The sequence below is a fragment of the Gracilinanus agilis genome, chromosome 2 (genome assembly GCF_016433145.1).
Source record: "Gracilinanus agilis isolate LMUSP501 chromosome 2, AgileGrace, whole genome shotgun sequence".
NCBI classification, from domain to species: Eukaryota; Metazoa; Chordata; class Mammalia; order Didelphimorphia; family Didelphidae; genus Gracilinanus; species Gracilinanus agilis.
The window spans coordinates 218,834,935-218,853,542 of record NC_058131.1 but is presented as its reverse complement, the minus strand read 5'-3'; the positions used below and the strand labels follow the sequence as shown (position 1 = coordinate 218,853,542).

At 33.3% G+C, this 18,608-nt stretch overlaps 1 protein-coding gene across 1 annotated transcript in view; it reads right to left on the bottom strand.

The window, feature by feature from the left end:
• The window catches only part of HEATR5B (HEAT repeat containing 5B), a 141,201-nt gene that overhangs the window by 15,320 nt on the left and 107,273 nt on the right, over positions 1 to 18,608 (bottom strand). Inside the window, exons 26-31 of the mRNA XM_044659584.1 lie at positions 17,255 to 17,492; positions 15,843 to 16,097; positions 14,472 to 14,599; positions 11,573 to 11,717; positions 10,537 to 10,803; positions 599 to 823 (exon numbers count right to left, since the gene is read on the bottom strand). Coding sequence (XP_044515519.1) covers positions 599 to 823; positions 10,537 to 10,803; positions 11,573 to 11,717; positions 14,472 to 14,599; positions 15,843 to 16,097; positions 17,255 to 17,492 — 1,258 coding nt within the window. The remainder of the gene's footprint in view (positions 1 to 598; positions 824 to 10,536; positions 10,804 to 11,572; positions 11,718 to 14,471; positions 14,600 to 15,842; positions 16,098 to 17,254; positions 17,493 to 18,608) is intronic.

Here is an 18,608-nt window from a genome sequence, read left to right as displayed (position 1 = left end):
ACTGTTCTAGATTATTACCACAGGTAATTTCATAAGAACAAATTGTCCTATCAATGGATTAGGGTCGTCTTAGTCATGAAGTCTTAAAAAATTGCTAATTATTAACATTCCTCTACCATAGATATAATTAGAAAATATTATTTAAGCAGCATTGAACTATGTTTCTAATTCAAGTAAGGTAATCATTTTCTCTGAACAAAGAACATCAAATATGAATGGAATATACAATATAAATCATCATGTTATCTCAACTTTAGTTAGTAACAAACAAAAGTGATTCCATTTTTTTGAGCTATCCAATAAACTCAATTTTGGTTTTAAAGGTAAGGACTTTTAGAAGTAAAAATTATGCTATTGTTTAGGGTTTTAAAAAATATCTGTTCTCTATTTGCTATATAGTAGAAATAAAACCTTTACTTGAGTGGTAGGACAGGTACATGAGAACTAAAAACTTTTTTATTACTTTGCTTCACTGTAAACAGTAAAATCTGTAACTTAGAGAAAGGTACAGAAATAACTCAAAAAGTACTCATTCACCTGAATGAATTAATAAATTTGTGGACCTGAGAGACATATTATACAATTCTGATTAGGTTACCTGGTTGAGAATATTCTAGGATACATGCAAGGGTGCTACGAATTAGATCAGTCCATTGCTTTTGAGTTTGATCAGTCTTGGCCATTGAAAGAGTCACAATATTTTTAATTCCTTGTAGGGCTGCACTGACTGGGAGAGGTACTTGGTTATCTCCAGATTTAATTGCTGTGTCTTTCAATATTCTTGCAATCAGAAACAGGATTGTAGGTAATATTGTCATACATCCTGAAACAGAAACAAAGGATAACATGATGGCAATTCCTGCAATTTATCTTTTCAATACTCATTTAACAAGCATTTATTAAGCACTTATACTACATGTTCAGCACTTTTTAAAATTATCTCTTTAACTAGATTCCTAGTAAAACTTCACTATATTGCTGTGAATGAATAAACTTGGGTATTATAAAGTGTTAGATAATAGATTTATATAATAGATCAAAGAAAGAAGCAGAATTTATATTTTTCCTTTACTTCATCTTGTTCTATAGTTTTTATTTTTCCTTTTTTTTTTTGGCTTAATACTCATTGATCTTTAGTTTCTAATTGTACCTGATCTTTCATATCATGAAAATGAGAGGAGGAAAAAAAAACAGAGAAGTTCAAGGAGACCTATACTTTGGAATATTCCTCAATAATTTAGACAACCTTAAAACAACTCCAGGACTAGCACATTATTCAGTATCCTAATATCAACTTTTGAAAGCTCAGAGAGGACAAAAAAGTAAAGAGTTACAGAAAGCAATAACAACAGAATTTTCGTTGGAAGGGACATTAAATTATATACAGCCCAACACCCAGATAATAATGGAAACCCTCTATGACATCTCGTATATATGATTATCCAGCTTCTATTTAATACTTTTAGTGACAGGAAATTCTTTGCTTTGTGAGGTGATCCATGTGGACAAGTAAGACAATTCTTCCTTATATTGTCAAAATTCTCATAAACCTAACTTCTTAGAGTAGCTTTCTTGAACTTCAAAGAATATGTTCACTTTTTCTATGTAACAGTCCTTCAAATATTTGGAACTAGCACCATCCTCCCCTGAAGTCTTCACTTATCCAGGTAAAAAAGAAGTAATTGTATAGCTCAATGAGACCTTGGGGATCATCTAGGCTAGTACAATTCCTGTATTTAAATAGGAATCCTCTCTAAAACATCTTCTAGTGATAATGCAGTATTTATTTTTTCAATTGTTTCCACATCCTTCATCTCATATTCATCTAGGATTCCTGTAATTTATTAGTATATTAAAAAGGTATTAGCCTAAATGTGGTGTGCAAGAACAGAATCACAATGGAACAAATTATATTTTGACCATGGCACAGAATAACAGAAGCATACAATTTATGAGTTTGAATGGAATTCAGAAGCTATTTTATCAATGTTTCTATTCATGTATTAACTTTATTTTCTTTAAGCAACTTTGCTATTTGCTAACTTCACATGTTTTCCATGATTCTATCCTAGGCCCTCTTCTCATCTCCTCTTATCTTCCTATAATAATATTTCACTTGGAGATTTCATCAGTTCCTATGGGTTGGCATCATTTCATTAAAACACTCTAGGCATGATGCCTCACAATTATGTCTAACTGCACTTAACCTAACTCATGCTTCTACAATTTGCCCACAATATATCATTAGAAACTCCATCAAATACCCTGAAGAAATCCAAACACGCTATGACCACAGCATTGCCCTGCTCTTTTAATCTATAGTAGCAAATGAAGTTATTTTGGCTTCTATTAAAATGATTGAGATTTTCTTTTTTCACTAAATGATCACAAACCATTAACTAAGAATTATGGAATAAATGAAAGGAGCGGGTGTAATGGAATAAGCATTTATGTAGTATCTACTAGATGCTAAGCATCATGCTAAGCACTTACAAATATTATCTCATTTGGTTCTCATAATCCTGGGAGACAGGAGCTATTATTTTATTTTATAGTTGAAGAAACTGAGGCAAAGAGAGGTTAAGTTGTTTCTCCAAGGTCACAGAGCTGGTAAGTGTATGAGGCCAAATCTGAACTCAGGTTTTCCTGATTCTAGGTCCAGTGCTCTGTCCACTGTAGCACCTAACTACCTTTAAATTGACATCAACCTTGCTATTCTAATAGTTTCCAGAAAATATCCTTTAATTCCCCTTTTGAAATTCACAGCTTTGTTCATCTTTAGGCTTCTTTTTTGTAAAGATGTTTTATTTTAACAATTACAAGTAATAAAAATCTTCCACATAAGTTTTCTGAAATTATAAGATCGAAATTGTCTAGCTCCCTCCCTTCCCTAAGATGGTAAGCAAATTGATCTGGGATGTACATGCAAAACATATTTCCATATTGTTCATCATTGTAAGAAGATCCTCATATAAAACTCAAACCTCAAAATAAAAACGCAAATAAACTAAAGTGAAAAATCATATGCTTTGATTTGGATCCTGACTCCCAACAGTTCTGTCTCTGGAAGTGGATGGCATTCTTTGTCATAAGTCTTTCAGAATTGTTCTGGATCATTGTATTGCTAAGAGTAGCTAAGTCTTTCACTGTTGATCATCCCACAATACTGCTGTTACTGTGTACAATGTTCACCTGATTCTGCTTATTTCATTCTGCATCAGTTCATGTAGGTCTTTCCACTCTTTCTGAAATCACCCTGTTCATTTCTTACAGCACAATATTCCATCACCATTATATACAAAAATTTGTTGAGCCATTCCAATTGATAGATATCCCCTCAGTTTCCAATTCTTTGCCACTACAAAAAGGATTGCTATAAATATTTTTGTACAAATAGGTCCTTCTCCCCTCCCCCCTTTTTTACAGTCTTTGGGATACAAAACTAGTCATGGTATTATTGGATCAAAGGGTATCAAAGGTCCAAATTGCCCTCCAAAATGATTAGATCAGTACATAACTCCACCAACAATGCATTAGTGTCCCAATTCTGCCACATTCCTTCCAACATTTATCACTTTTCTTTATTGGTCAATCTGATAGATATGAAGTGGTACCACAGAACTGTTTTAATTTTCATTTCTCTAATCAAGAGTAATTTAGAACATTTTTCATATGGTTATTCATAGTTTTGATTTCTTCATCTGAAAATTGCTTATTCACATCTTTTGACCATTTGTTGATTGTATTTATCAAATACAATGGCTAGTATTCTTAAAAATTGACCTTGTAGGGGCAGCTGGGTAGCTCAGTGGATTGAGAGCCAGGCCTAGAGAGGGGAGGTCCTAGGTTCAAATCTGGCCTCAGACACTTCCCAGCTGTGTGACCCTGGGCAAGTCACTTGACCCCCATTGCCTACCCTTACCACTCTTCTGCCTTGGAGCCAATACACAGTATTGACTCCAAGACGGAAGGTAAGGGTTTAAAAAAAAAAAATTGACCTTGTTCCATATATATATATATAAATATATATATGTATATATATATATATACACATACATACACACATATATATTTGAGAAATGATACCTTTATCAGAGAAATTTGTGAAAAAATTTCCCTCAGTATACTATTTCCTTTTCTAATTTTGGTTACATTGTTTTTGTTTGTACAAAACCCTATTAATTTTATATAGTCGAAATGATTCATTTTATATCTTAAAATGTTTTCTGCCTCTTATTTGGTTATAAATTCTTCCTTTCTCCATAGATCTGACAGGTAAACTCTCCTATGTTTTCCTAATTTACTTCTATTATCATCCTTTATATCTAAATCATATACCCATTTTGACCTTATCTTGGCATAGGGTGTGAGATATCAATCTATACCTAGTTTCTGCCATACTATTTTCCAGTTTTCCCAGCAGTTTTTGTCAAATAGTGAGTTCTTATCCCAAAAGCTGGGATCTTTGGTTTTATCAAACACTAGATTGCTAAAGTCACTTAGCCCTAATCCATTTCATTATATGTACCTGATTGTTTTGATGATTACTGCTTTGTAATTCACCTTTGGGCTTCAAGCCACTCTTTTATTCTCCATTTCTCAAACAGTACTGAACTGTGGTTTTACAATCATCAATACAAACACCTTTAGTAGCCTAACTCTTTTTTTTTTTAAACTCTTACCTTCCATCTTGGAGTCAATATTGTGTATTGGCTCCAAGGCAGAAGAGTGGTAAGAGTAGGCAATGGGGGTCAAGTGACTTGCCCAGGGTCACACAGCTGGGAAGTGTCTGAGGTCAGATTTGAATCTTGGTACTCCTGTCTCTAGGCCTGGCTCTCAATCCACTGAGCTACCCAGCTGCCCCCAGTAGCCTAACTCTTAATTCTTCAGTGCTTAGAGATTTGAACTTTTTTTTTTAAGCAAGATATTCTTTATTTCCTGATCTTGGGCTTCAGTTCCTTCTTCATATGATTTGATATACCCTTTCAAGTTTGAAATCATTCTCCAGTATAGGATTTGTGTCTCAGAAATATAGAATCTGAGCTGCTGGTACTAAATTATCCTTCCTGAGCCACAAACATATATCCCCTTTCTCATTCTTATTTTGAACATATATATATTTTTTAAATCATGCTTTGTTGCATAACAACTTTTTTCTGTAAGCTTCAACTCATTCTAAGTTTTAGTTAATAATAACAATAGGTAGGATTTACATATGTAATGTAAAAGATGCAAGAGAGGTGCTGCTCTGGCAGAGGGCCAACTGAAAACTTCTGGCAATTAGAAGCCTTAGAATTCTGAGAGAAAGGGCAGTTGGTCCCTGCCACTTGAACACAGTGGAAGGATCAACCAGAGCTCTATTTTGGCTTTTGGTTTGCTTTGGCCTGTGCCTTGTCTTTGGACAATTTGTACCTAGCTAATTTCTCTGGACCTCTCCCTAACCTTCTCCATATTATTTCCCTGTTTTTTCCTGCCTGATTCCCAGGGCTCTGGGAGGCAGGGTGGCTTTGGGTTTTTAGTGAAAAGACTTTGTGGGTTTAGCTTTCCCCATTAGGCAAGTAGGACATCCTTGAATTCAAAGTATCCCTTTAGTATATCCTCTACCTTAAAGCAGCCAAATCTTCCCAGGCTGAGAGACCAGGTTCTCTCTCAGTCTAACCCATTTCTGAGACCCTCCCCCATCTTGAGTTTCTCCCTAGCAGTTGTCAGAAACCCCAATCCCCTCTCTCCTTCCAAACCAACCCTGAAACATTAATAAAACCCTGGGTTACCTAATCAAACCCTCTGGAGAATCTTTGTGTTGAAGAAATTAGGCAAGGGTGAAGGGGAAAGAATAATTTTCTTTTATATCCTGAGGGAAACTGGAGGTGTCCATCTTGGGAGGAAGTAGTTGCCCAACACTTCCTCCTGAATCCCTTCAATTTCACTGACAGGGAGGAGCCTTGTGATTCCTCCTTTGAGGATTTGAGAAACTGACAAGAAAGCCCTCAGGTCAGATTCAAACCACTTCTGTCTGGCCCGATTCCTTGTGTCTGTAAAAGTACCTTTCCTGCTTGGAAGGGTTCAGCCTATTACCCCAATATCCTCTGTCTCTAGCCTGGGTGTCTAGTCTGTGTCAGCTGCCTCTCCTGAACACCTAACCCTGTACCCTTACCATCCTAATACTGCCCTGTCCATTCCTCCCTAAACTTAGCCTTCCCTTCCATTTCTATCCTATTACCTCAATCACCTTTTACCCCTCCGTCACTCAGGAAGGGAAGAGGAGCACCCCTGAACTTTAGTGTACCCCCTTTTATCCATAACACATAGTGTCTACTGTGTAATAGGCATTGTGTTAAGCACTTTAAAACAATAACTCATTTCAAGAACTCTGGGAGGTAGATGCCATTATTATCGCCACTTGAAATTGATGCAAATGAAGGTTAAGTGATTTGTTCAAGGTCACACAAGGTCAAGTTGATTTTGAACTCAGGTTCAGCATTCTACGTACTGTGTCATTTAAGTGCCTTTATTTAGTTCACTGGTTGTTGTCAAAGCCAGGATTACAATCTAAAATCTATGACAATGACAAAAAAGGAAAAATGACAAATGCTGGAAGTGCTGTGGGAAAACCAATATTTTATTGCGCTGTTGGTAAAACTGTGAATTGGTTTAGCCATTTTGGAAAATAATTTGGAATTATGACTAAAAAGGGTTTTTGACTCAGCAATACTGCTATTCAGTCTATATCTCAAAAAGATCAAAGAAAGAGGAAAAAGACCAATATGTACAATAACATTTATAGTAATTCTTTCTGTTCTGGCAAAGAATTAGAAACCAAGGGTAATGCCTGAACAAGTTGTGGTATGTGAATATTACAAAATATTGTGTTGTAAGAAATGAAGAACAGGACAGTTTTAGGGGGGGGAAACCTGAGTAAACCAGCATAACCTGATGCAAAGTAAAGTGAATAGAAGCAGAACAATTAATATAACAATAACAATGTTTTAAAGGTAATCAACTTTGGAAGATTTAGAAAACCTAATCAACACAAAGGACTCATGATGAAACAAGCTATCTACCTCCTGAGAGAGAGCTGATGGACTCAGAATGCAGAATGAAGGATATTTACATTTCTTTCTTTGTTTTAAGAAAATTTTGGGACATGGTTTATACAGGAGTTGTTTTGCATGACTATACATATTTGCAATAGATTTTGTTTTTCTTGCCTTCTTGATGGACAGAAGTGGGAAAGGAAGAACTCTGAGAATAAAATAAAAACTATGAACCCTTAGTTCACTGTACTATTGAATGGCTTTACTTTTTTTAAATTCTAAATACTTTTTTAGTGTCTTTTTTATAATGCAGTTAAAATTTTAATAAAAGTTCCATGAAATAAACTTTTATTAAAGCTTATAAAATTTATTACATAAACTTGAAAGTTTATAAAAGTTTTATTAAATAAGCTTTCATTACTTAAGAAATTATTTAAAACTTTTAGTTAAAAAGAGAAAATACTACAATAATTTTTTTTATGTCACAGATATAACAAACATTTTTCTGCAAAGTGAGAAGTATACTATAGCTTTCACTTTCTGTGTTTTATTGTGTGATCGTTGACAGACTCTTTTCATGAATATACATTTGAGTATCTGTTATTACATAGGCTAGCATGGTAAATACTTGATTAAAGGGATATTCTAAGTTTGGAGTTATATCTCAAAACTTATGCCACCAAAAATAGCACTAAGAGATTTCAATCATCCCCATTTGAGGTCTTTTATTTCCTGTATATTTTTATCCTCATTGAGTTCTTTTCACATCTGTATTGCTAACATATTTAGTTTTAAATAGTTGGTATTAACTGTAATATATTGGTATTGAGCACATCAATTATTTATTCAGAAATCCCTCTATTAACACTATGGCAGGAAAGACAGGAATTAATATCGGCTTCCAAGCCCAAAAGAAATAATTATCTTTGACTTTGTGACCAATATAGCTTTTGTAAATGGTCAAATGAGAAAACTGAGATTTTTACATGATGCGTATATATGAAACTGGCATTTTAACTGCATTTTGGTGACCTGTTGACAAAAAATAAAATTTTAAAATGAAAAAGGAGCAAAAATAAATCTACGAATATTCTGTACTTTTCCCAAAAGGAAAAAATATTTTAACAATGTAATTAATTTTTCTACTTACCATCTAGATCCTAAATCTGAATTTTATTGACAAGAGTGAAGTGTTGGCTTTACCACTAACTAGCTATATGACCTTGAACCTCTTTTACACCATCTGAAAAATGATGGAGTCTGACAAGATGATCTGAGATCCCTTCCAACTCTAAAACTTGTTAGAACTTTTTTTGGGATTATGACATTTTGTATTCTTTGTTCTTTTATCCATTTTTCCATCTTTTCTGTGTTTCTTTAAAAAAAATCTAATTGGTTTAGCTCACATTGATAAGATTTTTACTTAGTATCAGGACTGTATGCACTTTATATCCAGAGTTGAATTTTTTTAATCTCCTCGAGTTGAATTCCACCTTAGAATCTCTGGCTAAGGGAACATATTGGCATTTCCTCTCATTTTTTGGAAATTTGCTTCCCAAAAATTATGCTACTTATTCAACTAAGAAACCACACAATTCTTACCAAGGTGGCACCTCTCCACTACTACCATCACCCCAAGCTTGAAAGAAAAGAATATAGTAGGAGGCAATCAAAACTCAGACATAATTTGTCACAAGACCCTTTTCTGTTTCTCCCAATATTTCTGTGTCAGCCGTAGGGGCTACCTTTGACCAGCTCTGGTTTTCGCTAGGGCAAGAGAAAATATCCAGTCATGTTCTCTCCACTTCCTTATTTCCAAAGCTCAAGGAAATACACATTCTGTATTTATCCCTACTTGCACATTTCAACTTGGTAAGTCTGACCTGGCTTAAAAATCAAAATGTCTACAAGTAATTTGTCTTCTTTCCTTAATTAACCACATTTATTAAATCCCCCATTTCTATTGATGATAATGTTATCCACCTTATCACTCAAGACTTGAACACTGTGGCCTCCTCTCCATTATCCCACACCCATCCCATTAGTTTTCTCTCCCTCTCGACCTCTCAGTTTATTGCTGCACTGTTGGCTTTTTTTTTTCTTTTTTTTTTCCTAGATGTATGTCCTCTTATTCCCATTAGCACCTTGATTGTACAGTTCCTTATTTACTCTATCCTAGACTGCTGTAAAAGGCTCTTAATCAAACTCTATTCTTTATCTCTCCAATCTGTTCTTCATGTAGCTACTAAAATAATTTTCCTACTTAACAATTCTGATCACATTAACCTTCTGCCCAAAACTCTTGTAGCTTCCTAGTGCTTAATACTGTAACAAATCTGGCACTCAAGGAAACTGGTCCTTTACCTTTCTGCCTTTATTTCACCCTCCTCCTCAATGTAGACTCTATATTCTAGTCAAACTTGACTATTCCCTAATTGCATTGGCTTCTTTTGCCTCATATACATGCTTTTCCTGCCCGGAATGGCCATTCCTTTTATCTTAGTCTCCTGAAATCCTTCCTTCATTTGCTTCAAAGTCCTACATTAAGTGCAACTTCTTCTACAAACTCTTCTTTATTTCTTTCTACCTAAAAATGAGGGCCTCCTCAAACCTCTACTGCCATTCTGACTTCTCCTATCTATGATTAATTTTTATGCTTACTAAATATATAGAAAAATATATAAATATCATGTATATCTGTATATATAGAAGCATATATACATAAATGTATATATACAGTGTCCCTAAAGCCTTAGTGCAATTTTATAAGTTATTAAAACTTAACTACAGTTTGAAACTATACTGAGACTTTTGGGATATCCTGTATATGTAACAGTTTTAAAAAAGATTTCTCAAGTTCTCATCTTGCATTTCTAATTAGCTGTACATTTTCACTTGGCTATCCCATTTGCATCACAAACAAAACATGACTAAAATGAATTTATTATATTCACCTCCTAACTCTGTTTCTCCTCCAAACTTTCCCATTTCTGTTGAAAACACTATCTTTCCAGTCCCCCAGGTTCATAATCTTCCAGTCACTCTCAACTCATTATCCTTATCTATAATATTTGACTGGCTGCTAAGTCTTGTTAATTCTACCTCTACAATGTCTCCTTCACTTGTCTTCTCCACTTAGACAACCAATACCCTAATTCAGATTCCCATCACTTCTTTTATTTCTCAGTCTAAACACATTTAAGGATATCTGCCAGATGTTAAAAAGCAAATATTAAATTTTTTTAAGAAACAATTTCCACCTGTTAATAGCTAATTTACCAAAGTGATGTTGAAATTTCCATAATTTGTAAAAATAAAGCTTTTCTTATGACATTTTTATCTGCCCTTTAAATTACTTTAAAAATAATAATTATATTCAACACTAGTTAGTGCTTGAGTTTTATAAAGGAAAAGCAAATTAAAATACAGCTTAAAATGACAAGGAAGTAATCTCAATCAAAGTTAATACATATTTATTTGTATATATTAAAAGCTACTATACCAGCAGGAGAGCAAAGCGATGGCAGGTCTGAGAGGATGGTAACTGAGGCTGCCACTAAACGGGCACTTTCTTCAGATAATTGCGTTTTGGTGGATACATGACTTGGTGAATCTGACATCTTGGTACTGAGATGTGGCATATGCCGTACTAAGATGAACATCAATAGCTCCATGGTTGCAAAGACAAGAGATTTTCCAGGAACAAGACCACCACTGTCACCTCCTTCTCCTAATACAGGGCAAGTCTCTTTTTCCATATCATCTTCATCTTAGAGAAAAGAAAATTTAGTGAAATTTCCTAAATAATAGGTAACACATACCACCAAATAAAGCACAATATGATTAGAATACTTAAGAAAAGTATTCAAAAGGTCTAACAAATACAACTCTAACTGCTACTATGGGCTAAACATTACTTTAATTGGCTTTATCATATGTCTATTATAGAATTTTATTATACTCAAAAATGGTTTCATAAAAAGGATCACTGACTGGGCTTTAAACTATTTTGGTTATGTAGAGATTTTTATTATAATAAACTTATTGCAATGAAATTTGTTTGTTAGCTACATGGATCTCAGATGAAAATAAATCTGATTTTATACTCCTATATTATATTAAAAATGAGATTAAAGTTATTGGTAATTTCTATGATCTTGAGTATTAAAATGTTTCTGAATTTATCAACTGAAGAAATAATAAGAGGAGAAAGAGTAGGAGCAGCTTACATTTATCTAGAATTTTAAGATTTATTAAATTCTTTACATTATCTCCTTTGTTCCTCACAACAACCTTTGAAGCAAGAGTTATTATTAACCTTGTTTTATGGATAAAGAACTGAGACTGAAAGGTTAAGTGATTTGATCAGGCTTACAAAGCCCAAATCTGTACTTAGATTTAAACTCAGGTCTTCCTGATACCAAATCTAGCACTCTGTTTTCTATGCAGCACTGCCTCTTTATTAAGCAATATTACTCAGTATCCTTGCAAAAATAAAAAAAATAAAAAAAACGTTAAGGTGAATGTTAGTGCCGTACTTAGAGTATTTCTTTTTTCTTGCAAATGATCTTGAGCTGCTCTAACTATCTGCTGTACCACTCCAGTTACCAGCAGTTGGACTGACGGTGGATTCCAAGTCAAAAGGAGTCGATGTAGCACATTCAGCAGCTCAACACCAATTAGCTATGATAAATTAAAAGAGAGAAATTCAATTCATTCTTAATTTCCAAATAATATACTTGAATAAAAATCTAATACATTATGTGCAAAAAAATAAAGAAATTTAGAGATTAAGGTGTTATTGCATCACACACAAAGAACAAGAATAACAACACAAATATAGTCCAATTTTATTCTAATGTATTTTCAGGCAAAAATTGGATTTTAATTATATTTAAATGCTTAAAGAGAATGTAGAATATGAATGAATCTTTTGAGAATGAAAGCATTAAGTTCTTTAAGTCACTCAATAATATTACTTGCCCCACTATAAGTGATGCCTGAGCAAAAGAATTATTTCTCAATCTGAGTAAGTAGAAAAAGTCAATATAAAAACAAGATAATTACATTTTAAGTAATTTTCACTTACATAACATAATGAGCAGTGACTACAAATAACACAGAAATCAGAAGCTTATATAATTCTCTGTCTCTCTGTCTCTTTCTCTCTATATGTTTGTCTCTTAATGTTATTGCATCCTTGTCACTTATATTTTCAGAAGATAATTTAGCTTTTTTGTTTCACCAAGAAGACTCAGGACATACAAAGTAGAAGAGAAATCTATTTCTTCATTTCTACTATTCAAAAATTCTCATTATCATCACAAACGATCTCTTCCTTCTGGTTTTTTTCTCTATGCCTTTTTAGAAATAATCTCTATAAGTATGCCATGATCTTTTTTTCTATTCTCCAGGATGGTGATTCAGAAATCATGCATCCTAAATCTTGTTTTGGCAATTAAAAAAAAAGTATGCCATTGCCTTTTTTTCCTTTTCTTTAGAGCCAGTACTCTTAGAAAAAGTTGTTTGTGCCTGATGTTTTTGTTTCCTCATTACTGTAACTTTATAAACATATAAATTTGAACAGTAGCAAGGTTGGTAAGACATTCAAAACTAAAATATTCACCAATTGCCTTTTGGACTTCAACTGAATGTTTGGTAGGCATCTCAAACTTAACATGTCCAAAACAGAATTCATTATCTTTTCTTCCAAACTCTCCCCTCTTTTCATCTTTCCAATTTTGATTGTCAAGGTATCACTATTCTCTAAGTCAGCCAGGCGTGCAATCTCAGTTTTACCCTCTATTTGTCATTATCGTCGCCATCATCATCATCATCATCAAAAGATACCTATGTATTTTATATATATTTACATATATATATATAAATATATACACACATATATACATATGTGTACATACACATATCTTAAAGGCTGGCTCTCCATCTCACCCAGGGCTAAAATGCAAGATTTACTTTACAGACTTACAAGATCTTACTACTGGTTAGCATGGGACCTTAGCTTCATTTTCAACTTGGGTCAGTTGCCTCCTTAAGAAATCTGGTGGTGCTCGCTCCCAAAAGTTCACCCTATTGATCTCAAACATAGAATGAATACACTTAATATATAACCCACTATAGCTAAGAACTCCTCAAGTCAAGAGATCCACTAACCTTAACTTCCCTCAAGTCTGGGATTAGAGATGTGCACTATGACATCTCAGCTTTTATCGTGGATATCCTTGATATATGTGTAAATTACATTCATGATGATAATATATAGATAAGAAAAAAGACATATGAGTAGTTTAATAAAATTATTTGGTATTCACCATGTCCAGTATCTCAAATCTCTTATTGAAGAAATTACTTAGGCTACAGAGTTGTGAGGCTTCTCTGAAATATACATGCATCTGATTTCTTCTGTTTCTTGAACCAGAGACATATTTTCCAACATTTTTGCCATTCTCTATTCTGCTCATTTTAAGACTAAGTCACAAAATATCAAAATATAAGTTGATTCAAGTTAGAGGAATTATCATACTTTTAGTTGAATTTATCTCATTTAATCCTTGCAAAAAAATGCTGATAATTTATAAATACTGTGGTCTTTTTTTTTTATGCTGATCACTAACACTACAAAGTAAGATTATCAAATATCCCATGAAATGTTGCCTCTTGCTGCCTTCGAATACATGGTAAAAACCAACTGTGTAAACTCCTTCATTTGCTTTAATAGAGAAATCTAAGTGCTATCCTTCTCTATAGCTCAAACTTCCTTTTGTCTTCTAGTTTCATTTATATTGAAAATGTTGAAATCGATGTGATTTGGGTACTACAGTAGTGTCTCATTTTCATCACTGGATAATAATTTCAAAGTTAAGCCTTGCTCTCCAACATTCCCCCTACTAATAGTATGCCCCTCTTCCCAACTCATTGTTTAAAGTCCAACCTGAAATGCTATTTCTTCTAGAAGTTGTCTCAACTATATGTGAGAAGTTATCGATTTTACTTAACAGAAAATCCATATCATGGCATGAAAGATCCATTTGTGTATTTGAGGTGTCTATGAATGTGTTGTATTTTCCTTACTAAATTATAAGCTCCATGAGGGGATGGACTATCCTATTTAAGCTTTATATCTCATCCAGTACAGTTCTCTGTATACAATACTTGATAATTGTTTGACAAAATCTATATGTGTTAAAGGGATATCAATCACAAAAAAGTGAGACTATGTAGGTTTACTTATGTGTACATATACAAACCCATTTCTGCATTTATATATATATGCATATACATAAATGTTTTAGGAGAAAAACAAATACTAAATATTTTAAATCATAGTCTTGTAATAATATAGATAGTATGTTAATACATTTATTTCAACAAGTTATATTTACTAAATATTAGGAACATAATTCTATAAAACTGTACCTGATCTTCTCCAATATGAATTCTGGCACAAGGGGAATCCAGCAAAGTATGCAGTGCCTGCAGACATGCTGTAACATGTTCAATAGGTTCCTCAGGTCTTGGGGAACAAAGAAACTGTATACTAACACCTGCAATACATTAAAAAATTACTCTAATTTTTCACCCTAACAAAATGGAAATTGCTTTTATATAATATATAGATTATTTTAACAGACTCTACCATTTTTATGGAGAGCATCATAGACTAAAAGTCAATAGATTGTCAGTTCATTAAAGTGCAAGAAAAATATCAAATGACTCATCAATGCCACATCTTTCCTAAAATTCACTAAATTTCTCAGGATCTAATGCAGTCTTTCACTTAAGTTTAACAATAAAAAGTAAAAAATAAAGGAAATTAATCATTGTTAAATTAATCAGTAGGTTGGTTTTTCACTTCTAGGATCCAGTCCAGAGAGAATTCTTTCAAGATATGATGATGTTTAAATTACATAAAAACCTAAAAAAGATGTATAAAATGATATCAGGAATATTTTTCATATATACAAAATTTAAGATAAGATCAAGCTAGGAGCAATTAGGTGGTTCAGTGAATTGAGAGTCATGTCTAGAGATGGGAGAGTCTAGGTTCAGATCTAGCCTTAGATACTTCCTAGTGTGTTACACTGGGCAAGTCACTTAACCCCCATTTGCCTAGCCCTTACCACTATTCTGTCTTGGAATCAATACATAGCATTGATTCTAAGATGAAAGGTAAGGGTTTAAAAAAAAAGAAGAGATCAAGATATATGGGCATTTTCAATATGTTGAGTGAACAACAGCTGTCCTTATTTTGAATACTAGCAAAGACATTCTGTAAAGTCCTCTTTTTAAGTTAACAGGTTTACTAATTAGTTTAGCACTTATGCTTTTCCCATTTTGCTTCCTTTTTATGACAAATATATGAAGGCAACAAATTTCACTAGACAGTCTAAATTCCCAAGTGTTAAATCAACACCTACAAGTGTGATATCAATTTAGATTCATACAAAGTTATTTACTGTGTCTTCTCATTATTCATCATGGTACAGTCTGGTAAATGCCAAGCAAAAGGAAAAACTGCCAATTGGTGAGGGAATAAATTTTTTCCTCAGAAAAACACCCAATAATATTCTTCTATGAATGTGCTGGCAACTGAATTTTTACTGGAAATTTAAAAATATTTTATATATAATTTTTTTACAATAATCCACTCATTTTTGGAAGATGAGCTAAAAATCTTACCTTATTTGATGTTCCTTTTATCAATACTGTTATTAACATTTTCATCATAATGAAGAGAAATTTCATAGATAATAAAAATCTTGAAATACATTAATATAGTATCCTTACCTAAAATCAGATGCATTCTGTCTTTGTTAATTTCTGGCAAAGATTTAGTGTTAGCTGTTGCTCCAGGTGCCTGGTTTAAAATGACAGGTGTTGGACGTTTTTGTGAACCAGGTACTGATGTTTCTTCAATTGGTTCTGAACTAGTAAATCCTGTACTATTTAACCAAAGTGCTACTGCGTGGAGAATTGGAGCCCAAGAGTTCCGGTAATGAAGCCGAGCTGTATCAATTGTCTCTGGAGTATAAAATGCTCCCCCTGCCATTCAGTTAAAAATGTTTATTTCTTAGTACAGCTATTCCCCAAATTATAAACAATACAGTTCAATATGAAATCTGAACCTCATTTCTCCTTGTCTGGCTACCACTTCAATTATTATCCTCATCACAGTTTCTGCTTAGGAAGCTCATCTTCACATGTCTTTTCTATGTAATGGCCGGGGTTGATAAGTACCCTCTTCTCAATTCCAGGGCCATTCATAATCCTAATATTCTCTTCCTTTCAGAGTCAAGATTATCTTTTTTTCCTACTACTACTACTACTACTTGGGCCCTACCATTATGAAGACTCCTGTTCTTTCCTTTTTTCCTCCCCATTTCCATACAAAACATTACAAGCATATTGTCTTACAAGTAGTATGGAATAGTAGATACTAACTAAATGCATAATATTAGATTATTGTCATCAGGGAATCCTTTCTATTGTTAAGACTTCAGTAGGGAACATAAGATGATGTATAAGTAGCATCTAACTTACAAATGAACTATGGACCAAAAATATGATGAGTTATCCCATAAAAAAATGTTATAAATAGGGATTGGGTTCTATAGTACCACTAAAAACTAAAGACTTTTTGAGCATTACAGAGAATCTAATTCTTAGTTACAACTTTATTTCTCCCAAGGAAAATGTATTCTAAATTTAACAACTTCCTTTTGGACCCAAGACATTCATAAGTAGAAGATTTACTCATATGGGCATGTAACAGAGTACATTTTTTCCTAATATACAAATGCAATATTCATTGTAACTTTTATTGATACTACAACTTTCAAGAAACTTATGGGGAAAATTAATAGCTATTTAATAAATTATTATTCAAGTGCCCTATTCTGCAATGTCAATATTTTGTGATAATATTCACCATTTTGTATGGATGAATAGGTAATCCTGTTATCTTTCAAAGGTCCATAAACATGAGTTTTCATAGAGAATAAGAAAAAGAATATTAAAGCAATATAGTCTACCATTAAAGACTCAATGCTTTAAACAGACAAATTTATCAAAAAGTATTTAAATATGCAAATGTACAAAATGTTACATAACTGTAAGATATTACTACTTGCTTCTAATTTTTTATGTTTAATCCTCATATAAACCCCACCAAAAGCAAAAACTATATCAATCATACTCACCATCTGGTGGAAGCTGACTTGAAAATTCAGCTGGTAAGGTCAAAAGTGCATAATCTTTTAATGCTGCCAACCAGAGGCGGCTAAGTATAGGCAACTCAGGTTGTACAAGTGTAATTAAACTATCTGGTGGCAGCTCATCTATGGTTCCATAATCATCATCTTCATCATCAGTCGTTTTTGTGGCTCTTTTTGGTTTAGTCTCTGCTTCCTTTTTAATATTCATGGCAACGACATAAACCTGATCAAAGTTAAAGCATACAAGTAAATTAAAAGGATTGTTAACCATAATAATCATACATTTCATTTATCACAATTGATTATAAATATTGGAAAACATAAAGTTTTGTGAATTCCTGGTAACCAGAAAATTCTCCATTATTCATATTAGAGTAGAATTCATATTTTTTTTGCCATGATCTGATCTGATTTTTGGCTGCTTTCCTTGCTAACACACTTGCTTTTCCTGTGCAGACTCATGAAGACTTTACTAAACTCCTTTATTTGGGGTTAACATGTCATATTTACTTCCTCCCCTGTCTTCCTTTTAATGCTACAGACTATGTTCTATGTAAAAGTTTGAAGACAGGAGACTTTCACACAAAGGATTTTTGTAACCATTCTTCCCCATCCCTATATGATGATATTCCTTTTAGTAAGTCTCCCCCCTTTCCCCTCCTTAATGTTACTCCACTTCCCACCCACTCCCCTCTTATTTATTCCCCTCTTACTATAGTGCCTTTTAAATGACCCCCCTGCCCTCTCCCTCCCTAGTGTTCTTCCCCTCCCCACCAGCCTGTTTATTACCCTTCTACTTTTCTATAGGGCAGATATAATTCTCTGCTCCAATTGATCTGATTGTTCTTCCCTCTCTGAGTCAATTTCAATGAGTGTAAGATTTAAGTATTACCTGTCACCAACCTCTTCCACCCTTCCATTATATTGGTCTTCTCCCTATCTCTCCCAATGTGCTTCTTTATGAAATATATATTTATCCCATTTTATCTCTTTTCCCATTTCTCTTAGTATTATCTTCTTTTTTACCCCTAGTTTTTAAACATATTTTTGGACATATCATCCTATACAATTTGTTACTGTTCCCTCTAAGAATACTTCTTCTAGCTCCCTGATGATAATAACAATTTTTAAGAGTTACCAATATCAGCTTTTCTTATAGGAATACAAATTATTTAAACTTATTGAGTCCCTTAAAATTTTTTTTCCCTTTCTCAATTACTTTTGGGTGATTCTCTTGAGTTCTGTGGTCATGCATCAAATTTTCTGTTTCTTTATTTTAGGAATGTTTGGAAGTCTTCTATTTTATTAAACAACCATAATTTCCTCTGCAAGAATATAG